Here is an 18904-nt window from a genome sequence, read left to right as displayed (position 1 = left end):
AGAAAGGGAAACCTGTAGGAATGGGACATGAAGACAGGCTTGGGGCCCGAGCAGCAAGCTCTCATGCTGACACTTGGGAAGCTGAGGGCTGTGTGCAGAGATGGGGGCCTTGTCACACCAGGGCTGGGATTCTAAGACCCTGCAGCGAAGGTGGAGGCTGGAGTCTCCCAGGAGAAACAGAAACCTAGGCTCATATTAACAGAGCAACAGGGCCAAGAACCAAATATGAAATCTGGCCCTGGGTTAGATGCTCCCCCAAAGTACCTGGGAGATGAAAGCAAAGGTGCCCTGGAGAAGTAATTCCAGGGCTGAGGCTACACAGGTACCAGGGAAAGCAAGCCTCGCTCAAGGTGGCCTCGCCACAAACATGAAGTAAAGCTGTACTCTGAGGGTCTGAAGACCCAAACACAAGCATCATTACTCCATGAGCAATTAAAAGAGACTGTAAGAAAGTAAGCTACAAATAATATAAAGAAAACATGCAAAAGTAGAAAACACAAGAAACATCATATTTACATGAACAAAAACCAAGCAGTTTTTGAAAAGGAGTCAGAAAAAAATAAATACAAAATATATTCACATAAAATTAAAAACTCAAATGGATGGACTGAAAGGCATATCTGACAAGGCCAAAGACAAAAAATGATACAGTGGGAGTTGAGATACCGAGAAAAGACCCAGAATGAAGGGTTCAGGGGGCTCATGGCACTGGGCCTTGAAGGCTGCACAGCATTTCAAGGTCCCAGAGCACTTTCCCTCCCATGTTGTTGGGCGGGCCTCGGGCCAGAGGTCAGCAAGAGTAGGAGTATGATTCTCCTTTTGTAAGAGTCTTTGTAAGAAAACAGATACTCAGTAACTCATTCAAGTTCTCCCAAAAAGCTGAGCGGCACAAAGGCTTCCTGACTCTCAGTTCAGTATTCTGTCTAGGGCACTGTGAGATGTACAATGTATGGCAGAGAGGTGAGTGCTTGGCCTCAGAAAACCAAAGCATTCCAAAGCTGTTTCCTGAGGTAGGGTGTTGGTGGTGCATGATGCCTGCAGGTAAACCAAGTTATAGAGGATGGTATAGTTGACTTCCCACTGTGGCATAATAAAACAGGACTTTCAGTTCCTTCCTACTCCCAAAGAAGCCAAAGGGTCAGTGGCAGGTCCTGAAACAACTGTTTCTAGCAAGTAAAGTCCCGTATGTGTCCCCAAGGTTCCCTTCTCACCGGGCTACAGTCACAGTTCTGGTTGTGACCATGGAGGACAAGGGCAGATGCTGAATGTTTCCTCCAAATCAGCTTGTCAAACAAATTATTGAGTCCAGGGATCAGCTTAAACTCTGCAATCATTCTGTGAACCTGCATGGGGTGGGAAGGGAAAAACAGTAAGAAAGACAAATGTGCTTCAAAGACGTGCCAAAGCCTCATACTCAGCACGGACAGTCACGATCTTTAGGACTAAGAAAGCAGTCAGAGTAGAATGTCGAGGTTTAAAGAAAACATCTACACATGCCCTACCTGGATAACCTCGCTACACACACTTTCTGACCTTGCTCATGACTGCTCAAGGTAATCCTGTAAGTCACACAATGTAGAAGGTCTTATCTTAAAAGCATGAGTTTTGGACCTATGTTTATTCTTAACCTCACCATGTGTAAACTCCAGAACCCTAAGAAAGTCCCTTAAATGTCAGTATCTTTGCAATATCATGAAGATGATATGTGGCTGGGCATGGTTACACATACTTTATAAATCCACACAACTTGGGAGGCCGAGACAAGAAGATCATAAATTTAAGGTCAGGCTCAGCAACATAGCAAAACCATGTCTTGAAATAAAAAATAAAAAGTGTTGGGGCTTCAGCTCAGTGGTAAAGCATTGCTGGGTTCAATCTCTGGGACCAAAAAGGAAAAAAAAAATGAAAATGTGCCTTATACTTTACAATGGGATAAATTTCAACTGAGGCAAGATACAAAAAGTAACTGCTGGGCTGGGGAGATAGCTCAGTTGGTAGAGTGCTCACCTCGCAAGCACAAGGCCCTGGGTTCAATCCCCAGCACCACCAAAAAAAAAAAAAAAAAAAAAACCTGCTAATAATCCTAGAAAAATCTATGTGAAAACTTAAAAAAATGATAAAAATAAAATTAACCCAAGAGTGGACAAAAAGGATTAACTAAACCTGGAAGTTAAGAAAGGAGTCTGTTGATTTCAACCACACAAATCTTTTTAACATTCTGTCACAAAATTCACAAAAAGTAAAAGTCACAAGTTAAACATGACGAACGGAGAACACATACTGGTAACTCATATCATAAGCAGAGCAAATTTCCTCTAAGAGGAATCCTATAAATCTCAGACAAAAAGACCAATCTGTAAAGTACTTGCCTAAGCATGCATGAGGCTCTGGGTTCAGTCCCTAGCACTGTGGGGGGAAAAAAAAATCCCACAGAAAAAAAGTGGACAAAGGATACAATATAGACAGGAGAATAGAAAAGGTTCTTTTTTTTTTTTTTTTTTGACCACTAAGCCACATCCCCAGTCCAATTTTGTATTTTATTTAGAGACAGGGTCTCACTGAGTTACTTAGTGCCTCACTTTTGCTGAGACTGGCTTTGAACTCCCGATCCTCCTGCCTTAGTCTCCTGAGCCTCTGGGAATACAGGCATGTATTCTGCGCCCGGCAGAATAGGTTCTTAAATATATGAAAAAGGCTTAATCTCACTTACAACTTTAAGATAAATTCAAATCTCAACTGATTTTTCACATGGGCAAAGGAGACAAAGTTTTATCTAACTCTGGCATCATTTTGGTGACTAGGCACCAGATATACTCACATTCTAGGGGTGAGAGAGCAGACTGGTACTACCTGCACAGGGAGGATGATCTTGCAATCTCTCTAAAAATTACAATCACATTCCCCTTGACCAGCAATTCCATTTTCTTATTCTCAGACAGAAAACTTACAAATAATAAATGACATATTTATGACATTACTGAAGGAAGCGTTATTTATAATCCCCCCAAAACAGACATACCTACATTTTTATCAACAGGGATTAAATAATGTACATCCACACAATGAAATACAAAGCACCAGCAAAAAAAAAAAAAAAAAAAAAAAAACAAGGTATTTTACATGTAGTGAGTTGAACAATTGCTAATACACAATATTAAGAAAGCAAGTGGCCAGGCACAGTGGCAAACATCTCTAATTTCAGTGACCTGGAAGGCTGAGACAAGAGGATCATAAATTCGAAGTCAGCCTTGGCAACTCAGCGATGCCCTAAGCAACTTAGTGAGACCCTATCTCAAAAAAGAGCTGGGGATGTGGCTCAGTGGTAAAGTGTCCCTGGTTCAATCCCCAGTACCAAAAAAGAAAGAACTGTGTACATGCTGATATGCTGTATTATTGACTGTTTAAAAAAACTATTGACTTTTATAAGCATACATACCTCTAGAAGGGCTAACAACTGGTAAAATTAGCTATTTCATGGAAGACCCAGAAAATTGAGAAGAGGGAACACAGTCTTCGCTGATACTAATTTATGTCAACTCTGAGGATTATTTGCTTATTACATTTTTTTTTACATAACATGAAACAAAGCTGTTGTTATCCCCATCTTAGGGCTGTCATACAGATGAAGTTGGAGACTGCATGTGAGGCCAGGAGCATGGCCCAGTGCTCTGGTGCCAATGCTTTGCAGGGAAAGGAAGTCCAGCAAGCTTCACAGCTTGGGCAAGCTTGGTAGAGGACATGTCACCTAATTCAGGGTCTTATCCTGAGATCTGCCTCTTTCCAGCCCATCACTGGCATCACTGATCCTGGGAGACCAAACCCAACAAATGTACTACTGCCTATGACTCCACTTTCATGGATGTCTGTGGACACAGAAGTCAAACCTCTGGCCAGTGTGAGATGCACGGGCAGTCCAGAATCTGTCAGACTAACAAAGTGAAATGATGTCTGCTTTGCTGCTCAGGCTTCTGTAAAACCCAGCCCGACCTTGCTTTGCTTACTGGGGTAGGGAAGTGCAGCTGACACCTATGGTGGTCACCAAGTCAAGTCTCTTCTGTCTTACTGAGAAGAACCCTAAGGCACCAAGGCTATGGAAGAAAGTGTGGGATCTCATTTAGTGTCCTGGTTTTACCTAATTGTATGCTAAGGACTCCCAAAGTAACTCATTTACCCCAGCCTCTCCCCAACTCTAACTGCTGGTAATCCAAGTGTTATTCCAACTTCCACCTAATCCTACCCTGTTCAAAACCAAACTCATCTTCCCTAAATCTGCCCCTCCACTCCTTACCTACCAGTCTTAACCATTTCAATAAATGGCAAATCGATCCCCAGAACCTTGGGACTCATCCTTAACTCTTCCCCTCTCGTATTTCCGCATCCAAATCATCAGCAAATCTATTCTGTTCCATCTTCAAAATATACCAGAATGCAACCCCTTCCCACCAGCACCCCATCAGTGCTGGTCCTAGCTACCAAATCTTTGCTCAATTGGGTCCCTAAGGGCTTTCCCTACTCCCATTCTTGCTGACTCACAGACTTTCAAAAAGCAATCAGAGGGACAACTCCTCACTTTACTCAGAGTGAAAAACAAAGTCTTTTCAAATGGCCTATGACATTCCAATGCAAGTTGGCCCATGATCCCTCAGCTCTCCTCTCTCACTGACTGTCCTAGTCATCTACTCTGGTCTCTTTTCTGTTCCACCAACCTACAAGGCCTTCTCTCACCTCAGGGGCATAGCTCCCTCTAGTTGGTCAGCTGTCTCAGGTCTCAACAATGCAGGCCCTCACTTTCCTCAGTGCACTGCTATTTCAAATGTTATTTTTAAAGGGAGTCTTTTCCCTGGGCACCCTATCTGAAGTTATTCTTCATTTGTAAAATGAGGTTAACTGCACATTTGTCATCCAGAGATAATGTGACGATCCAGCATTTGACTCAGAAAAATGCATGTGATTAGGCTACTGATTGCCTAAGCTCTCATCCCACAGAAGTCTCTCCTGTCAGTATGCCTGGCATACCAGCAGAGTTAGTAGAAGAGGTCTAGTTCTCATCAGTCTTGAAACTTTCTGAGCCCTCTTTCTGCCACTGCAGGTTACACAAACTTATTCCTTTCTTCAAGGCTTATTCTTTGCTTCAAGGCTCAGGAAACCCTACGACATCTGGAACCCTCTGTACTTGCCCAGGTTTCATAAGTAGACACAGCTCTGAGCTCTACCCACCACACTGACCTTGCAACAGATCAGAAACTCTTCCAGCACATCTACAAGGCCAGTCTTTATTCCTCGCCTTATTGAGGTAAGATGCCTGCTTCTGGTCTGTGTGCCAATGCTGTCTAGAAATGTTGCCTACAGCGGTACCTGGAAAGACCCCAAGCTCTAGAATGAGCCTAGTTTCCTTATGAGAAGGAAAACAACCCATATGCTTTGCTGGGTTAGAGTGAGTGCCATTCTAAACGAAGGCTGATAGAAGGGAACCCAGCACACCACAAGCCAGGCAGCATCTGCTCCTGGCTCCCACTATTCTGGGATGTTAGGGTGGTGCCCACCTGGTTTCGCTGACGCCCCATCAGCAGCACGCAGAGGACATAGAGCACTTCCAGTTTGTACATGATCTCATGCATAATCTTCATCGACTGGGGCAGCTGGGTCCTGGCTGAAGTGTGAGGTAGCCCATTCTCCTCAGAAGAGCCTGGAGGAGGGAACACAGTGGAGGCTGACACAGCCCCAGGGAAAGGGGTAAGTCATGGCTCCTGAGGAAACACGTTCTGCCCTCAAACCCACTTTGAACAGACAAGAGAATACAAAGCCATTAGACTGGGCCCTCGCCTGCATCAGACTTTGAAAGTCTCTAAATTCCCTTAAACTCCCAGAAGCTAAGCAAGCCAGAAACTTACAAAAACAGACTGTAGTTCTGGTCTGTTTCACCAACTTTTACCAAGTAAAAATATTCTGACATAGTCAATGCAGTGTCATATTCTATCCTCCCCACTGGTACTCCTTCTCCTGCCCCCAAGCAGAAGCCCCAAGCAGAAAGAGTTCAGAAGTCTTACAGCAAGTTGTATGGAACTCTTCAAGTGACTAAATGACTCCGAGTCCTTGGTTTTTCTGTCTAGATTCTATGAGGGCACACTGCTGAAAGCCTAAGGGATTGGATCTTTTTGAAGGTTTCCCCCATTTTTCAAAGAACCATCTCAAGTTTTCTAAGGCTCAATTTTTCTAAAGCAGACCTGGTTTTACTACTGATAGCAGAGATAAAGATGAACATTATCTACCAGTAGATTTTCATTGTATAGGATCTCATCATTACTAATAGCAGCAGATAAGCAGTATGTATGGGATGCTTGGTACCTGTACAGTATTGTGCGCTAAACTTTAGGTAACCCAACTCACTCACTCTGCTACCCAGTTGACAAAACTCTGTCTGGTCCACCCCAAAAAGGAGTTTACCCTTGGGAAGGTAGGAAAGCAAAATGATGAAGATGGAGGGTTCTGGAATTGAAATCTGCTGGCTAAGTGACACTGGGCAAATCATCTCCTCACTAGGTCTTAGACTGTCCTGAACTACTATAGTGGACAGAGAGGGTTACCATGAGGAAGACACGAAAAGGCCAGCAATGGAATCTTAGGAAGCCTCAGTCACCATCAGATTCCTTTTAAGAGGGCAGTGGTGATAGCTCAGAGAGGCTGGGTGTCTTTAGGAGATTCACTTCCTTTCAGTTTCCTCATCTTTAAGGTAAAAGAATGAATCAGTATCCGCTAAGGTTCTTTCAAGCTCCTACTGGACTTATTTCCCTGGAGGCCTTTTGCAAAGGCCAGAAGAACTAAACATACAGAGGAGTGGTGACCAAACCCATTCAGGGAAGGCCCACCCAGGAGACACTGATTTTTGCAGGGTGTCATAATGTAACAGCTGACTTATTCCACCTTACAGACCCAGAGCAATTTTTCCCAGTCATATTACATCACCAATATAAAAATCATAACCCTGGAAGAGGACAAGCTGCTAAATGAAGCATGACTTAGGAGGCAGCATGGCACAGTGGGTAAGAGCACAGATGCTGAAGTCAGACTGCTGAGCTGGAAACTCATTCACTAGCTGGGAAGCCTCAGTTGACCTTTATGTGCTTTAGTAGCCATCCTCATCTATAAAACAGTGCTAATGACAACAGTATGTACCTCCTAATAACATTGCAAAAATATAAGAAACTAGTATTTTGGAGGTGCTTAGAACAATGGCCACCACAAGTTATCAACATATGCTTGCATGTATTAAATAGAAATAAAAAACTCTGAGTTCTTCTGTTTTCTCTTTTATAGATTTAAATTAATTTGAAACTGATAAAAACTGTACACATTAATGGGGTACCACGTGATGTGCTGATATATATGAATATGTTATGTAATGCTTAAATCTTTAAACACATCTATCTCTTCAAACATTTATCATTTCTTTAAGGCAAAAACATTCAAAATCCCTTTTCTTTAGCTTTTTGAGATATAGCACAATTATACAGTACATAATTATTACCTTCAGTTACCCTACTGGGCAACAGTACACCAGAACTTCTTACTCATATCTAACGAACTTATTACCCATGTTTCTTCTTTTCCATCTTAATAGCAACTAAACTGACAGTAGGCAAAGACTAAGGAAAATTTTTCCAGAGACAGTCTAAGAAAATTCTATCTATTCACATATATTTTCCTGCACCTTCAGAGAAAAACCAGAATTACTAAGTCCATGTTGGGACTCCTTGGTCAGTTCCCAGATCTTGTAAGAGTCCAGTGATCTGTGGAGACTCTGGGGAACCAATATGCACAATCTACCTCTGCTGCACACTTGCTGGTAACCTGGTAAGCCCCAACATCTGCACGACCTGGCTCGCCTGGCTCGGGGGCTTTAGAGAGGCCTGCAGGAAAAGAGAGCTATGGAAGGAGCAGGTGCAATTTGGGGCACACAGGCATCATCAGAAATGAGTGTCTGTGGAGAGAGAGACACAGCCCAGATCCTGCCCCAAGTCACAGTCAACTTTTGGTGCTGGGCTAGTACAATCTGACAAACTCTGTGGGGATAAATATTTGAGAGAAGGTCTCCAAAGCAATAGCTAGAGCTTAGCAACAAGGTCATTTCCAAGGATGAAGAAAGGGAAAACTAGTTCAAGAGGCATGTCCTTTCCTCCAAATGTCTTCGGCTCTTTAACGTTGATGAAAGTGGTGACCATTCTCCATATGTCTGCACTGCCCTCCACTTTCTGGGGCATACTAACTCACCGGTTTTAAAAACAGCTTTAAGCTACAATTTGCATACCATACACTTCACCATTAAATCAATCACGATTCACTGACTTTTAGAATATTCCTAGCTGTGCCATCATCACCACAATCATTTTAGAACATCTTCAATATCCTAAAAGAGAAAACTTGTACTCATCAGCAGTCACTCTCTACACTTCCCACTAAACCCCCAGCCCTAGGCAATCACTCAATTAATTTCTGCCTCTATGGGATCCTTCATATAAATGAATTCACATAATATGTGGTCATTTATCACTGTCTCTTTCACTTGGCACAATGTTTACAAGATTTATCCGTATTGAAGCATGTATCAGTATTCCTTTTTTTAAACTGAAGAATAGTATTCTGTATGAAAAAAACCATATCCTGTTCACCTACTCATCAGTTGGTAGATATTTGGGTTGTTTCCATATTTTAGCTATTATGAATAAGCTATAGTGAACATTCATGAAAATGTTTTTGTATAAACATGTTTTAGTTTCTCTTGGGTATATAGCTAGGATTAGAATTTCTGAGACATATGGTAACTGTATGTTTAACTTTTGAGGAACTGTCAAGACTATTTTCCAAAATGGCTGCACTACCTTACATGCCATCAAAAGCAAATAAGCCTGGGCACAGTGGTGGTTGCCTGTAATCCCAGCAAGTCATGAGGCTGAGGCAGGAGGACTGCAAGTTCAGGGCCAAGGCCAGACTGTATAACACAGAGAGACCCCATCTCAAAAAACCAAAAAAAAAAAAAAAAAAAAAAAAAAAAAAGAAACTGAATAAGCATTTCAGTATCTTTATATCCTTCTCAAGACTTATTATCTGTCTTTTCAATGATAACCATCCTAGGGAGTATGAAGAGGTATCTCATTGTAGTTTTAATTTGCATTTCCTTGATGACTAATGAGGCTGAACAACTTTTCATGGCTTACTGGCCATCTGTGTATTTTCTTTGAAGAAATGTCTTTTTGGGTCCTTTTTCTATATTTTGAAATGTATTGTCTCATTATTAAATTACAGGTGTTCTTTATACATTCTAGATTCAAGTACCTTATTCAATACTTGGTTTACAAAAATGTTCTCCCTCCCTCATTCTTGTGCGTTTGTCTTTTCACTCCCCCTACCACACCCACCTTATGTAAGCCACTTCCTCCTTCCTCACTCAGGTCAGAACACCATCCTGGGCAAGTATGCAGCCTTCCCCAGAGGAAGCCCTAGTTCATGAATGGTTAGGAGGGAGCAGCCAGGACACATTAGCCAATGTCCATTTCTAAATCACAAAACTGGACTGGAAGGGAGGGACTGGGGAGGAGAAACAGGTCCTCCCCAGCCTATTAGTGGGCTTTCTCTGGGTCATGCTGCCTCCTGCTGGCTGCAGTCACTTGCTGTCTTTCTCCTTCAGATGATAACCAGAGGCTAGCTAGGGAGTCAGAATTCTAGCTGCTTCTATTTGGTAATCTCCTTTCCCATGGGGAGGTGTGGCGTGTCCAGTTGCGCCTCATGCTCAACTCACTGCCACTGATTCCTGAAACCCAGACCTGGGACCTGGAGTCCAGGTGGGAACAGGGAAGACTCTCATTGCTCTAGAGGCAGGTCTGTAGGAAGTAGGTCAGGTCTAGTCACGCTGTCTCCCCCTGGTGAGGGTGGTTGGCTTTCTGCAACCAAACCCAGGAGCTTCCCATCTCACCTGCTAAGGCAGGAAAGCCATTAGCCCAGTCAGGGAGCACCAGGTGTGGTTTGCCCCATGCCTTCTGAAGGCTGGTGGCCCAGACCAGGAGTCTTCCTATCAGTCTCTGGGGCTGCTCAGATCAGTCCTGCACTCTCAGATGAGTGGGGCTACAGGTCACACACAACTGTGGAAGTGAGATCAATGGAGCGAGGGGCTTATGGTCCAGGGCACTTTTGTCAACAAGGAGGCTTATCTGTTTAACACCCAGGCCAAATTGATCTCTAGGGTCTCAAGCAGCTGCTGTGGATATTTCTTGACCAACACTTCCAAATCTTTAAGGACAAAGCCTGAGTCTGAGATAGTCTTCTGCTAGATCCTCCAGGCACTGGTGAGGCAGAGGGAAGTGACAGCATAGAAGATGTTCACCACGGCAATGACCTTTTGCTGCCAATTACACTCTCTGGAGAGATACTCCTCTCTCAAGGTCTGGATGGTGATGTGGGTGACATTCATGGACATCAAACTGAAAGAGAACTGCTAGAAATGGTGACAAGCCATAAGCAAGGTCTTCGTGCTCATAATCAGGTACTGCAGGTGCAGGAGGGCAAGGAAGCCTGTCCCTCTAAGAAGTGTGGCTGGATTTCCTCCTTGAAAGCCCAGGTCCTCCCAGTGGTCTTTGTGGAGGGCACAGTCCAGATTGGAGCCTGTCAGATTCTTGTTGATGGTCTGGTGGACATGGCCATGCACTGGGTCATGGTTGTCCTGGCCACCTGCCCCAAACACACCCATACTCCCTGCTAGACTGTCCCTTGGGGGAGGACTGGGTGCTCAAGACACCCTCCTTTCAGTTCCCACTCTCACCCACCATGAGGGTACATGCAAGAGTCCTGGCATGGCCTCAACTGGGTGCTCAAGACACCCTCCTTTCAGTTCCCACTCTCACCCACCATGAGGGTACATGCAAGAGTCCTGGCATGGCCTCAACTGGGTGTTCAAGACACCCTCCTTTCAGTTCCCACTCTCACCCACCATGAGGGTACATGCAAGAGTCCTGGCATGGCCTCAACTGAGGTGGCACTCTGTTTTGACAACCTATGCAGCATCTGTCCTGTGGTAGCCCCAACAGTCACACTGAGAAATGGTCAGGACCAAGTCCCTTTCTTTCCAAAGGCCCTGGTAGGGCTCTGGAGGCAGCAAGTCCAGTCCTCTGAACAGTTAGCTAGATTCTCTTCTTGAAGGAGAAGAGGTCCAGAGTCTGGAAGTGTTTCAGGACCTCAACAAAGGAGATAAGCTGTCCAGACTGGTCTGCGCTGTCTTAGCTCCCTGTGTCTGGCTGAATGGTACACACGGTTTCCCATTCCTCTTGGATTCTGAGCATCTCTGCATCACAACTGTTTCTCTCTTAATTCTTTCTCATTATAGAAAGAGTGAGATTTTTCATTCAAGACTCAAAATCATTTGTTCAAGCAAGTTTTGTTCTTAGGCTCAAAAAGGGGGTTTCTGAGGTCTGAGGTCTGAGATCTGATACCACAAGGAGAGCCAAAGGTCCAATTAACTGTCCTATCTTATGCCTTCCTTCTGGTAGTCATTCAGATCAGGAGTAAGAAAATAGTCCTGTACCATCACCAGGGTATAGCTTATTTCTGTAAGTAATGAAGAAGTCCCTGAGGCCTTTGAAGCCTCAGCTCAACACAGTATACACAGTAGCCGTTGGCCAGCTTGGCCACTGCTAAGATTGGATTTTCAATGGTGCAAGACAGACACTCCATTACCATAATTGGCCCTGCATCAACTCTTTCACCTCATGTGGAGTATACCAGCCTCCAGGGAAGGGCCTGTGAAGGTCAGATCTCAGGTGGGATGGTTGCAGATGCCTATTACAAGGCTATGGGCAGAGATGGGTGCTCTGCAGACATGGGGATCAGAGGGAGGCCGTGTGTCCCTGAGGCCTGCACTCCCCAGCGAGAGACAGGGTTGTTTCTTAGGCCAGCTGTTGGAGGCACCAGGGGTAAAGGCAGCAACCTTGGAGTGGACTGTGGAGGGCCAGTTGTCTGTCCCTGACCTCAGCCTGCTCACCTGCCTCTTTTCGCTTTTTTGATGGTATTTTTTAAAGTATAAAAGGTTTTAATTTTGATTAAGTCCAATTTGTCTATTATTAATTTTATTGCTTGTATTTTAGATGTCACATCTATGAAACCACTGCCAAATCCAAGGTAAAGATTATTTTGGGGGGGCGGGTACCAGGGTATTGAATCAGGGGTATTTGACCACTGAGTCACATCCCCAGCCATATTTTGTATTTCATTTAGAGAGAAGGTCTCACTGAGTTGCTTAGCACCTGGCTTTTCCTGAGGCTGGTTTTGAACTCAAGATCCTCCTGCCTCAGCCTCGAAAGCCGCTGGGATTACAGGCATGAGCCACCGCACTCAGCAAGATTTACTCTTACGACTTCCTCTACAGGTTTTATAAGTCTAAATCTTACATTTAGGTCTTTCTAAAAAAATTTTTTAAAATATATTTTTATAACTCTATTTTGTTTATTCATTTATTTTTATGTGGTGCTGAGGATCAAACCCAGTGCCTCACACATACTAGGCAAGCACTCTACCACTGAGCTACAACCCCAGGCCTGTCATTTACGTCTTTCTTATAAGTTAATTTTTATATATGTGAGCTATAGGAGTCAACTTATTCTTTTTGAATGTAGATATTGAAGGTCCCAACACCATGCATTGAAAAGACCATCATTTCCCCTGCTGAATGGTCTTGACACCTTGTTGAAAATAAACTGACTATGTTTATGGATTTATTTCTGAGCTCTTGATAATAGTTCATTGCTCTGTATATGTCTATTTTTTATGCCAGCAGCACACCATCTTAATTACTACAGGTTTGTATTACATTTTCATATCAGAAAGTGTGAATTCCCTTACCTAGTCCTTTTTTGAGGTTGTCTTGGTTATTCTGGGTCCCTGAATTTCCATATGAATTTTAGGATCAACTAACATCTTTCTTCAAAGCAAGTTGGGATTTTTGATAGGGACTACAATGAATGTGTAGGTCAAGATAAGGGGCATTGATATTGTAATAATATTGTCTTCTAAATCAAGGACATGGAATTTCTTCTCATTTATTAGGTCTTCTTTAATTTCTTTTAATGATATTTTGTAATTTTTAGAATATAGGTTTTGCGCTTCTTTGTTATACTTAAGTATTTTATTCTTCTTGATGCTATTCTAAGCGAAATTGCTTTTTTAATTTTAATTTGATTTTTGGTTTGTTAACAGATAGCAAAACTGTTGATCTTTTAAAACATGAATCTTGCATCCTGGAACTTTCAACTTATTAGTTTAGTAAAAAATTTTTTTAAAACAAATTCCTAAAGTATTTTTCACATGTCATCTATGAACAAAGAGTCTTCTTTCTTCCTAATTTGGAAGCCTTTTTTTTTTTTAAAGTAATTTTTAGTTGTCAATGGAGCTTTTATTTAATTTATTTATTTATATGTGGTGCTGAGGATCGAACCCAGGGTCTCACACATGCCAGACAAGTGCTCTACCACTTCTTAAGTACACTTGGAACATTTTTCACGATAGATCATATAAGATGCTATTTCTTAAAAAGCCTTGATTTTAAAAGGATTAAAATTGTGTGAGGTGTGTATTCTAATCACAACTCCAGCCCTTGGAGGCCTTTAATTTCTTTTCTTTTTTTTTTTTTTTTCTTTTTTTTTTTGTCCCCAACTGCCCTGACCAGAACCCCCAGTATAATTTGAATAGAAATGGCCAAGACCAGACATAATTGTCTTGTTCACAGTCTTGCAGGGGAAGTGTACAGTATCTTGCCATAAGACATAATATTAGCTATGGGTTTTATGATTTTTATAGATGCCCTTTACAGGTTAAGGAAATTCCTTTCTATTCTAAGTTTGTTGTGGTTTGTTTTGTTTTTAAATCATGAAGAGGTGTTGAATTTTACAAATGCTCTTTGTGCATCTATTTAAATGACCATGTAGTTTTTATTCTTCATGCTTTTGCTGTATGGTTTAGTACATGAACTGATTTTCATATGTTGAACCAATCTTGAAAAAATCCCATTTGGATATGGTGTAAAATCTTTCATGGATGTTACTGTATTGGGTTTGCTAGTACTTTTTTTTTTTTTTTTTTTTTTTTGAGGATTTTTGCATCCATATCTATAAAATATTGATCTACAATATTCTTCTCTTGTGATGTCTTTATCTGGTTTGGGTATCAGGATAATAACAACCTTAAAGAACAAATTGGGAAATGCCCCCTCCTCTTGTTTTTTGTGGAAGAGTCTATGAAGTACTGTTGTTTGGTTTCTTTGCTAATTCCACAATCCCAGAGTGCTGGGGACTCGAACCTGGGTCTCCAGCATGAGAGGCAGGCCCTCTATGAGATGGGCTATATGGCCTGCACTACTGTTTTTAATTCTTTAAATATTTGGTAGAATTCACCGAGTGAATTCACCAGCTCATCTGACAGAAGCCATGTGGTATAGGGCTTTCCTTTGTAGGTAGTTTTTGCATTACCAATTCAATCTCTTTACTATATTCTTATATGTCTATTTGAATTTTCTATTTTTTCTTGAGTCAGTTGCAACAATTTGTCTTTTCTTGTAATTTGTCCATTTCATTTATGTTATGTAATTTATTTGCAATGCTTACCGTTTTCTCTTGGAGTACTCTTCGTCTTTGTAAGGTTGGTTGTAATTCTCATTCCTGATTTTAGTAATTTAAACCTTCTCTATTTTTTGTCAGTATAGCTAAGGGTATGTCAGTTTTGTTGATCATTTCAAACAACCAACTTTAGTTTTCTGGATTTCTCTGTTGATTTTCCTATTCTATTTCGCCATTTTCCATTCTAATCCTACCATTTCCTTTCATCTGCCTGCTTTGTAATTGGTTTACTCATTTTTCAACAACTTAAGGTAGAAGTTTAGGTCACTGAAATTTTTAATAAATGTAAGCATTTGGGCATAAATTTCCGTGTAACCATTCTTCAAATGTATCCTGTAAGTTTGTTATGCTGTGTCTTCATTTGTCTCAAAATATTTTCTAATTTCCTTTGTTTAAACCACTGATTATTTAGAAATACACTACTTAATTTCCACATATTTGTGTATTTCCCAAATTTTTCTTCTTGCTATCAGTTTCTAAGTTTACCCCACTATAAGCTGGGTGTAGTGGCATATAACTGTAATCCCAGCAACTCAGGAGGAACACAAGTTCAAGGTCGGCCTCCACAACTTGTCTTGTCTCAAAATAAAAAATAAAAAGGGGTGGGGATATAGCTTAGTGGTAGAGTGCCCCTGGTTTAATCCCTAGACCACCAAAAATAAAAAATTAAATAAAAATATAAATTTGTCCTACTGGGATTAGAAGACACACCTCACACAATTTTAAACCTTTCAAAATCAAGGCTTTTAAGAAATAGCATCGTATATGGCCTATCATGAAAAATGTTCCATGTGTACTTAAGAAGAATGTGTATTCTGCAGTTGTCAGGTGCAATTTTCTATACCTGTTAGTTCTAACTGGTTTACAGTATTGCTCGAGTTTTCTATATCCCTACTGATTGTTTAGCAATTACTGAAAGTGGTATATTAAGGTCTCCAATTATTACAGTTTGTCTATTTCTCCCTTTAAATCTGTTTGTTTTTGTTTAATATAAATTTTGGTACTGTTGTTAGATACATATAACTGTTATATCTTCTAAACGTAGTCAACTTTTATTATTACAAAATATCCCCCTTTACCTCTGACAACGGTTTTTGTTTTAAAGTCTCTTTTAGTACAGTCACTCCAGTTTTTTATGGATGCTAATATACATGATTCATCTTTTCAATCCTTTACTTTCAATCTAGTTTTGTCTTTGAATCAGTGTCTCTCCTATACACTTGATATAATTGGATATTTTAAGCTTAACCCAATATTAAAATCTGTCTTTTGAATCAACCCCTTCACATTTCTGCCATTTCACTTTTTCCATTCTACATGTTGTGTGGGTTTCTTGTTCCTCTATTTCTCTGGAGCTCTTTTTCTCTTCTTAGCTCTATGCGGTGGGAAGGAGGAGTTTAAACCTATGGCCTTGGCCAGTCTAGGAAAGCATTCTATCACTGAACAACATCCCCAGTCTCACCCCTTCTTTTTAAATTCTGAGACAAGGTCTCCCTAAGTTGCCCAGGCTGGCTTTGAACTTGTAAACCTCCTGCCTCAGCATCCTAAGTAGCTGAGATTACAGGTGTGCGCCACCACGCCAACTTCTATTTCTCCTTTAGTGCTCCATCTGGATTAAGTGAATATTCTTCAGTACGATATAATTCCTTTAATGATTTTTTCAGTATATGTCTTAAGCTACTATCTTAGCAACTGCCCTAGGGCTTACCATATACATCTTAACAGACTTTTTTTTTTTTTTTTTCAGAATTATATTAAATTCCAGAGCTCCTATACAGCTTTAGTCCCTTCCCCACTTTCTGTGCTGCTTTGCATATTATGTCTACACATGTTAAAAACCCAATAATAGCTGTTACACATTGTTATAACTATTTTATATAATTTTTTAAAATATATTTTTTAGTTGTAGATGGATACAATATCTTTATTTATTTGTTAAATGTGGTGCTGAGGATTGAACCCAGTGCCTCACATATGTGAGGCCAGAGCTCTATTACTGAGCCCCAGCCCTATTTTATAAAATTTTAGCTCTGTTAAAGAACCTGAGAAAAGAAAACTGTAAGTAAATATTTGCAGAATTTACATTAACCTTATTATTTACCATTTTGGTTCCTTTCATTTATTCCCCTAGAGTCAAGTTATCATCTAGCATTCTTTCCTTTCTCCAATACAACTTTCATCCCACCCACTTTCTTGGTGCAGTTATTGTCAAATATAAACACAGTTTTATATAAATGCTTCTTAAATTAGTTAAGCCAAAGAACTATATTTAATACTTTAGTTATCACCATGATACTGTGAACATTATCAAACTAGCTTTTGTTATAGCTCCTATCTAATTTGTTATTTTTTTTAATTTAGTAGATATTTTAGTTTTTAAATACCCAGGTTTGAGAGCAGATAAATTGTTTAATGTTTCTTCTAGTAACTACTGGTAAAGGTTTAGGCATTTAATATCCTTGTTTGTCTGAAAGTTTAAACTTTGGTCAGTGATAGAGGCGGGGAAAAGGTCAAATGAGAGAGAGAGAAACCCTATGCATGTTGAGAAAATGCCTAAAATGACGAGCTAGCAAGAGTGTGGAGATACTCTGTATTTTGTAACATTCACTTTGGGTAAATGCTTTTTCACTGTTAATAAATGCATATCCTATGTTAAAAAAAAAAAAGAAGAAATACACATTTATACTGTCATTTACAATTATATAATTACCTTTTTTGGAGCTTTTTGTGCATGTGCGTGAACATGCATGTGTGTGCATTCAAATCACTGAAGTCATCTTTCAATCTAAAGAAGTTCCTTTGGTATTTCTCATAAGATGGTACTATTTAATTTCCACATATTTGTCTAATAAGGGGTTTCTGTTTTCGTTCATCTAGGAATGTCTATTCATTATCAAAGGATAGTTTTGCAAGACAGATGATTCCTGGTTGACAGTTTTTCTCTTTCAACACTTTGGGTATCACTATCTCTGATATCCACTATTCCTAATGAAAAATCAGTCACTAAATCTTATTGGATACCCTTGAGCATGACAAGCCATTTTTCTCTTGCTACTTGCAAGATTTTCTTTGTCTTTTACCATTTTTATTATGTGTCTGGGTGTAGCCCTCATTGAGTTTATTCTATTTGGAGTTCTTTGAGCTTTTTGGATATGTATATTAATGTTTTTCATTAAATTTGGGTTGTTTTCACCATTTTTTAAAAGAATATTTTCCTGTTCCTTTCTATCTCCTTCTGTTACTTCTATTATGCACACCTTTGTGCACGTAACATTCTCTCACATTATTCTGAGGCTCTGTTCGTATTTCCTGTTTATTCGCTAGTCTTCAGAATGCTGGATCTTAATCTATTCCTCAAGTGTTTTGATTCTTTCTTCTGACAGTTCAAATCTACTGCTGAGTTCTTCCAATGAATTTTTCATTTCAGTTATTTTACTATTCAACTCGTGACTCTTTTTCATATTTCCATTCTATTGTTCTCTATTTAATGAGAAAGCATCATCAAAGCTTTTTTTTTTTTTTTTTTTTTTTTTTTTTTGGTACTGGGGATTGAGCCTGGGGCACTTACCACTGAGCCACATCCCCAGACCATTTTGTATTTTATTTTAAAGACAGGGTCTTAATGAGTTGCTTAAGGCCTCCCTAAGTTGCTGAGGCTGGCTTTGAACTTGTGATCTTTCTGCCTCAGCCTCCTGAGCCACTGGGATTATAGGTGTGCACCACTGTGTCAGGCACTTTTTTTTTTTTTTTAACTTCTACAAATATAGTTTCCTTTACTTTTTAGTCCATATTTATATGGGCTGCTTTGTAGTCACTGTTAAATCTCTTATCTGGGTCTTCAAAGGCAATCTTCATTGCTTACTTTTTTTGCGTGTATGGCTCACATTTTTCTGTTTCTTTGTATGTATCATAAAACTAACATTTTAGGTAATATATTGTAACAACTCTGGAGATGGTTCCCCTTTAGGGCTTGTTGTTTATTTGTTTAGTGACTTGGCCTATTTTAGTAAAGTCCATTTCTCCAATAGTCTAGTGAAGACTTTACTGTTGTACCTCAGAGAGCGCATGCACAGTCTCCCTGGGATGGTTCTCTCTGACTGGTTCTTTCCCTGATCTCTGTTACGCTTTCTGTCCCTTCTGGAATCACACCCAGAAGTCAGGTTCCACCAAGTGCTGACTGAATTCTGTTTTTGATAATGCCTTGGGGCATAAATTGCTCCAAAGTCTGCTATGGTTAAATTCAAGCAGGGATA

At 40.5% G+C, this 18904-nt stretch overlaps 1 protein-coding gene and 1 pseudogene across 1 annotated transcript in view; both read right to left on the bottom strand.

The window, feature by feature from the left end:
- Trpc4ap (transient receptor potential cation channel subfamily C member 4 associated protein) overlaps positions 1 to 18904 on the bottom strand; it is a 73654-nt gene that overhangs the window by 10411 nt on the left and 44339 nt on the right. The window contains 2 exon segments of the mRNA XM_047540921.1: positions 1212 to 1343; positions 5544 to 5686. Coding sequence (XP_047396877.1) covers positions 1212 to 1343; positions 5544 to 5686 — 275 coding nt within the window.
- LOC124977407 (ELMO domain-containing protein 3-like) lies at positions 9533 to 16369 on the bottom strand (annotated as a pseudogene).

The sequence above is a fragment of the Sciurus carolinensis genome, chromosome 2 (assembly GCF_902686445.1).
Source record: "Sciurus carolinensis chromosome 2, mSciCar1.2, whole genome shotgun sequence".
Lineage (NCBI taxonomy): Eukaryota > Metazoa > Chordata > Mammalia > Rodentia > Sciuridae > Sciurus > Sciurus carolinensis.
Note: the sequence above shows the minus strand (reverse complement) of the source record. Positions and strands in the feature narration are given on the sequence as shown.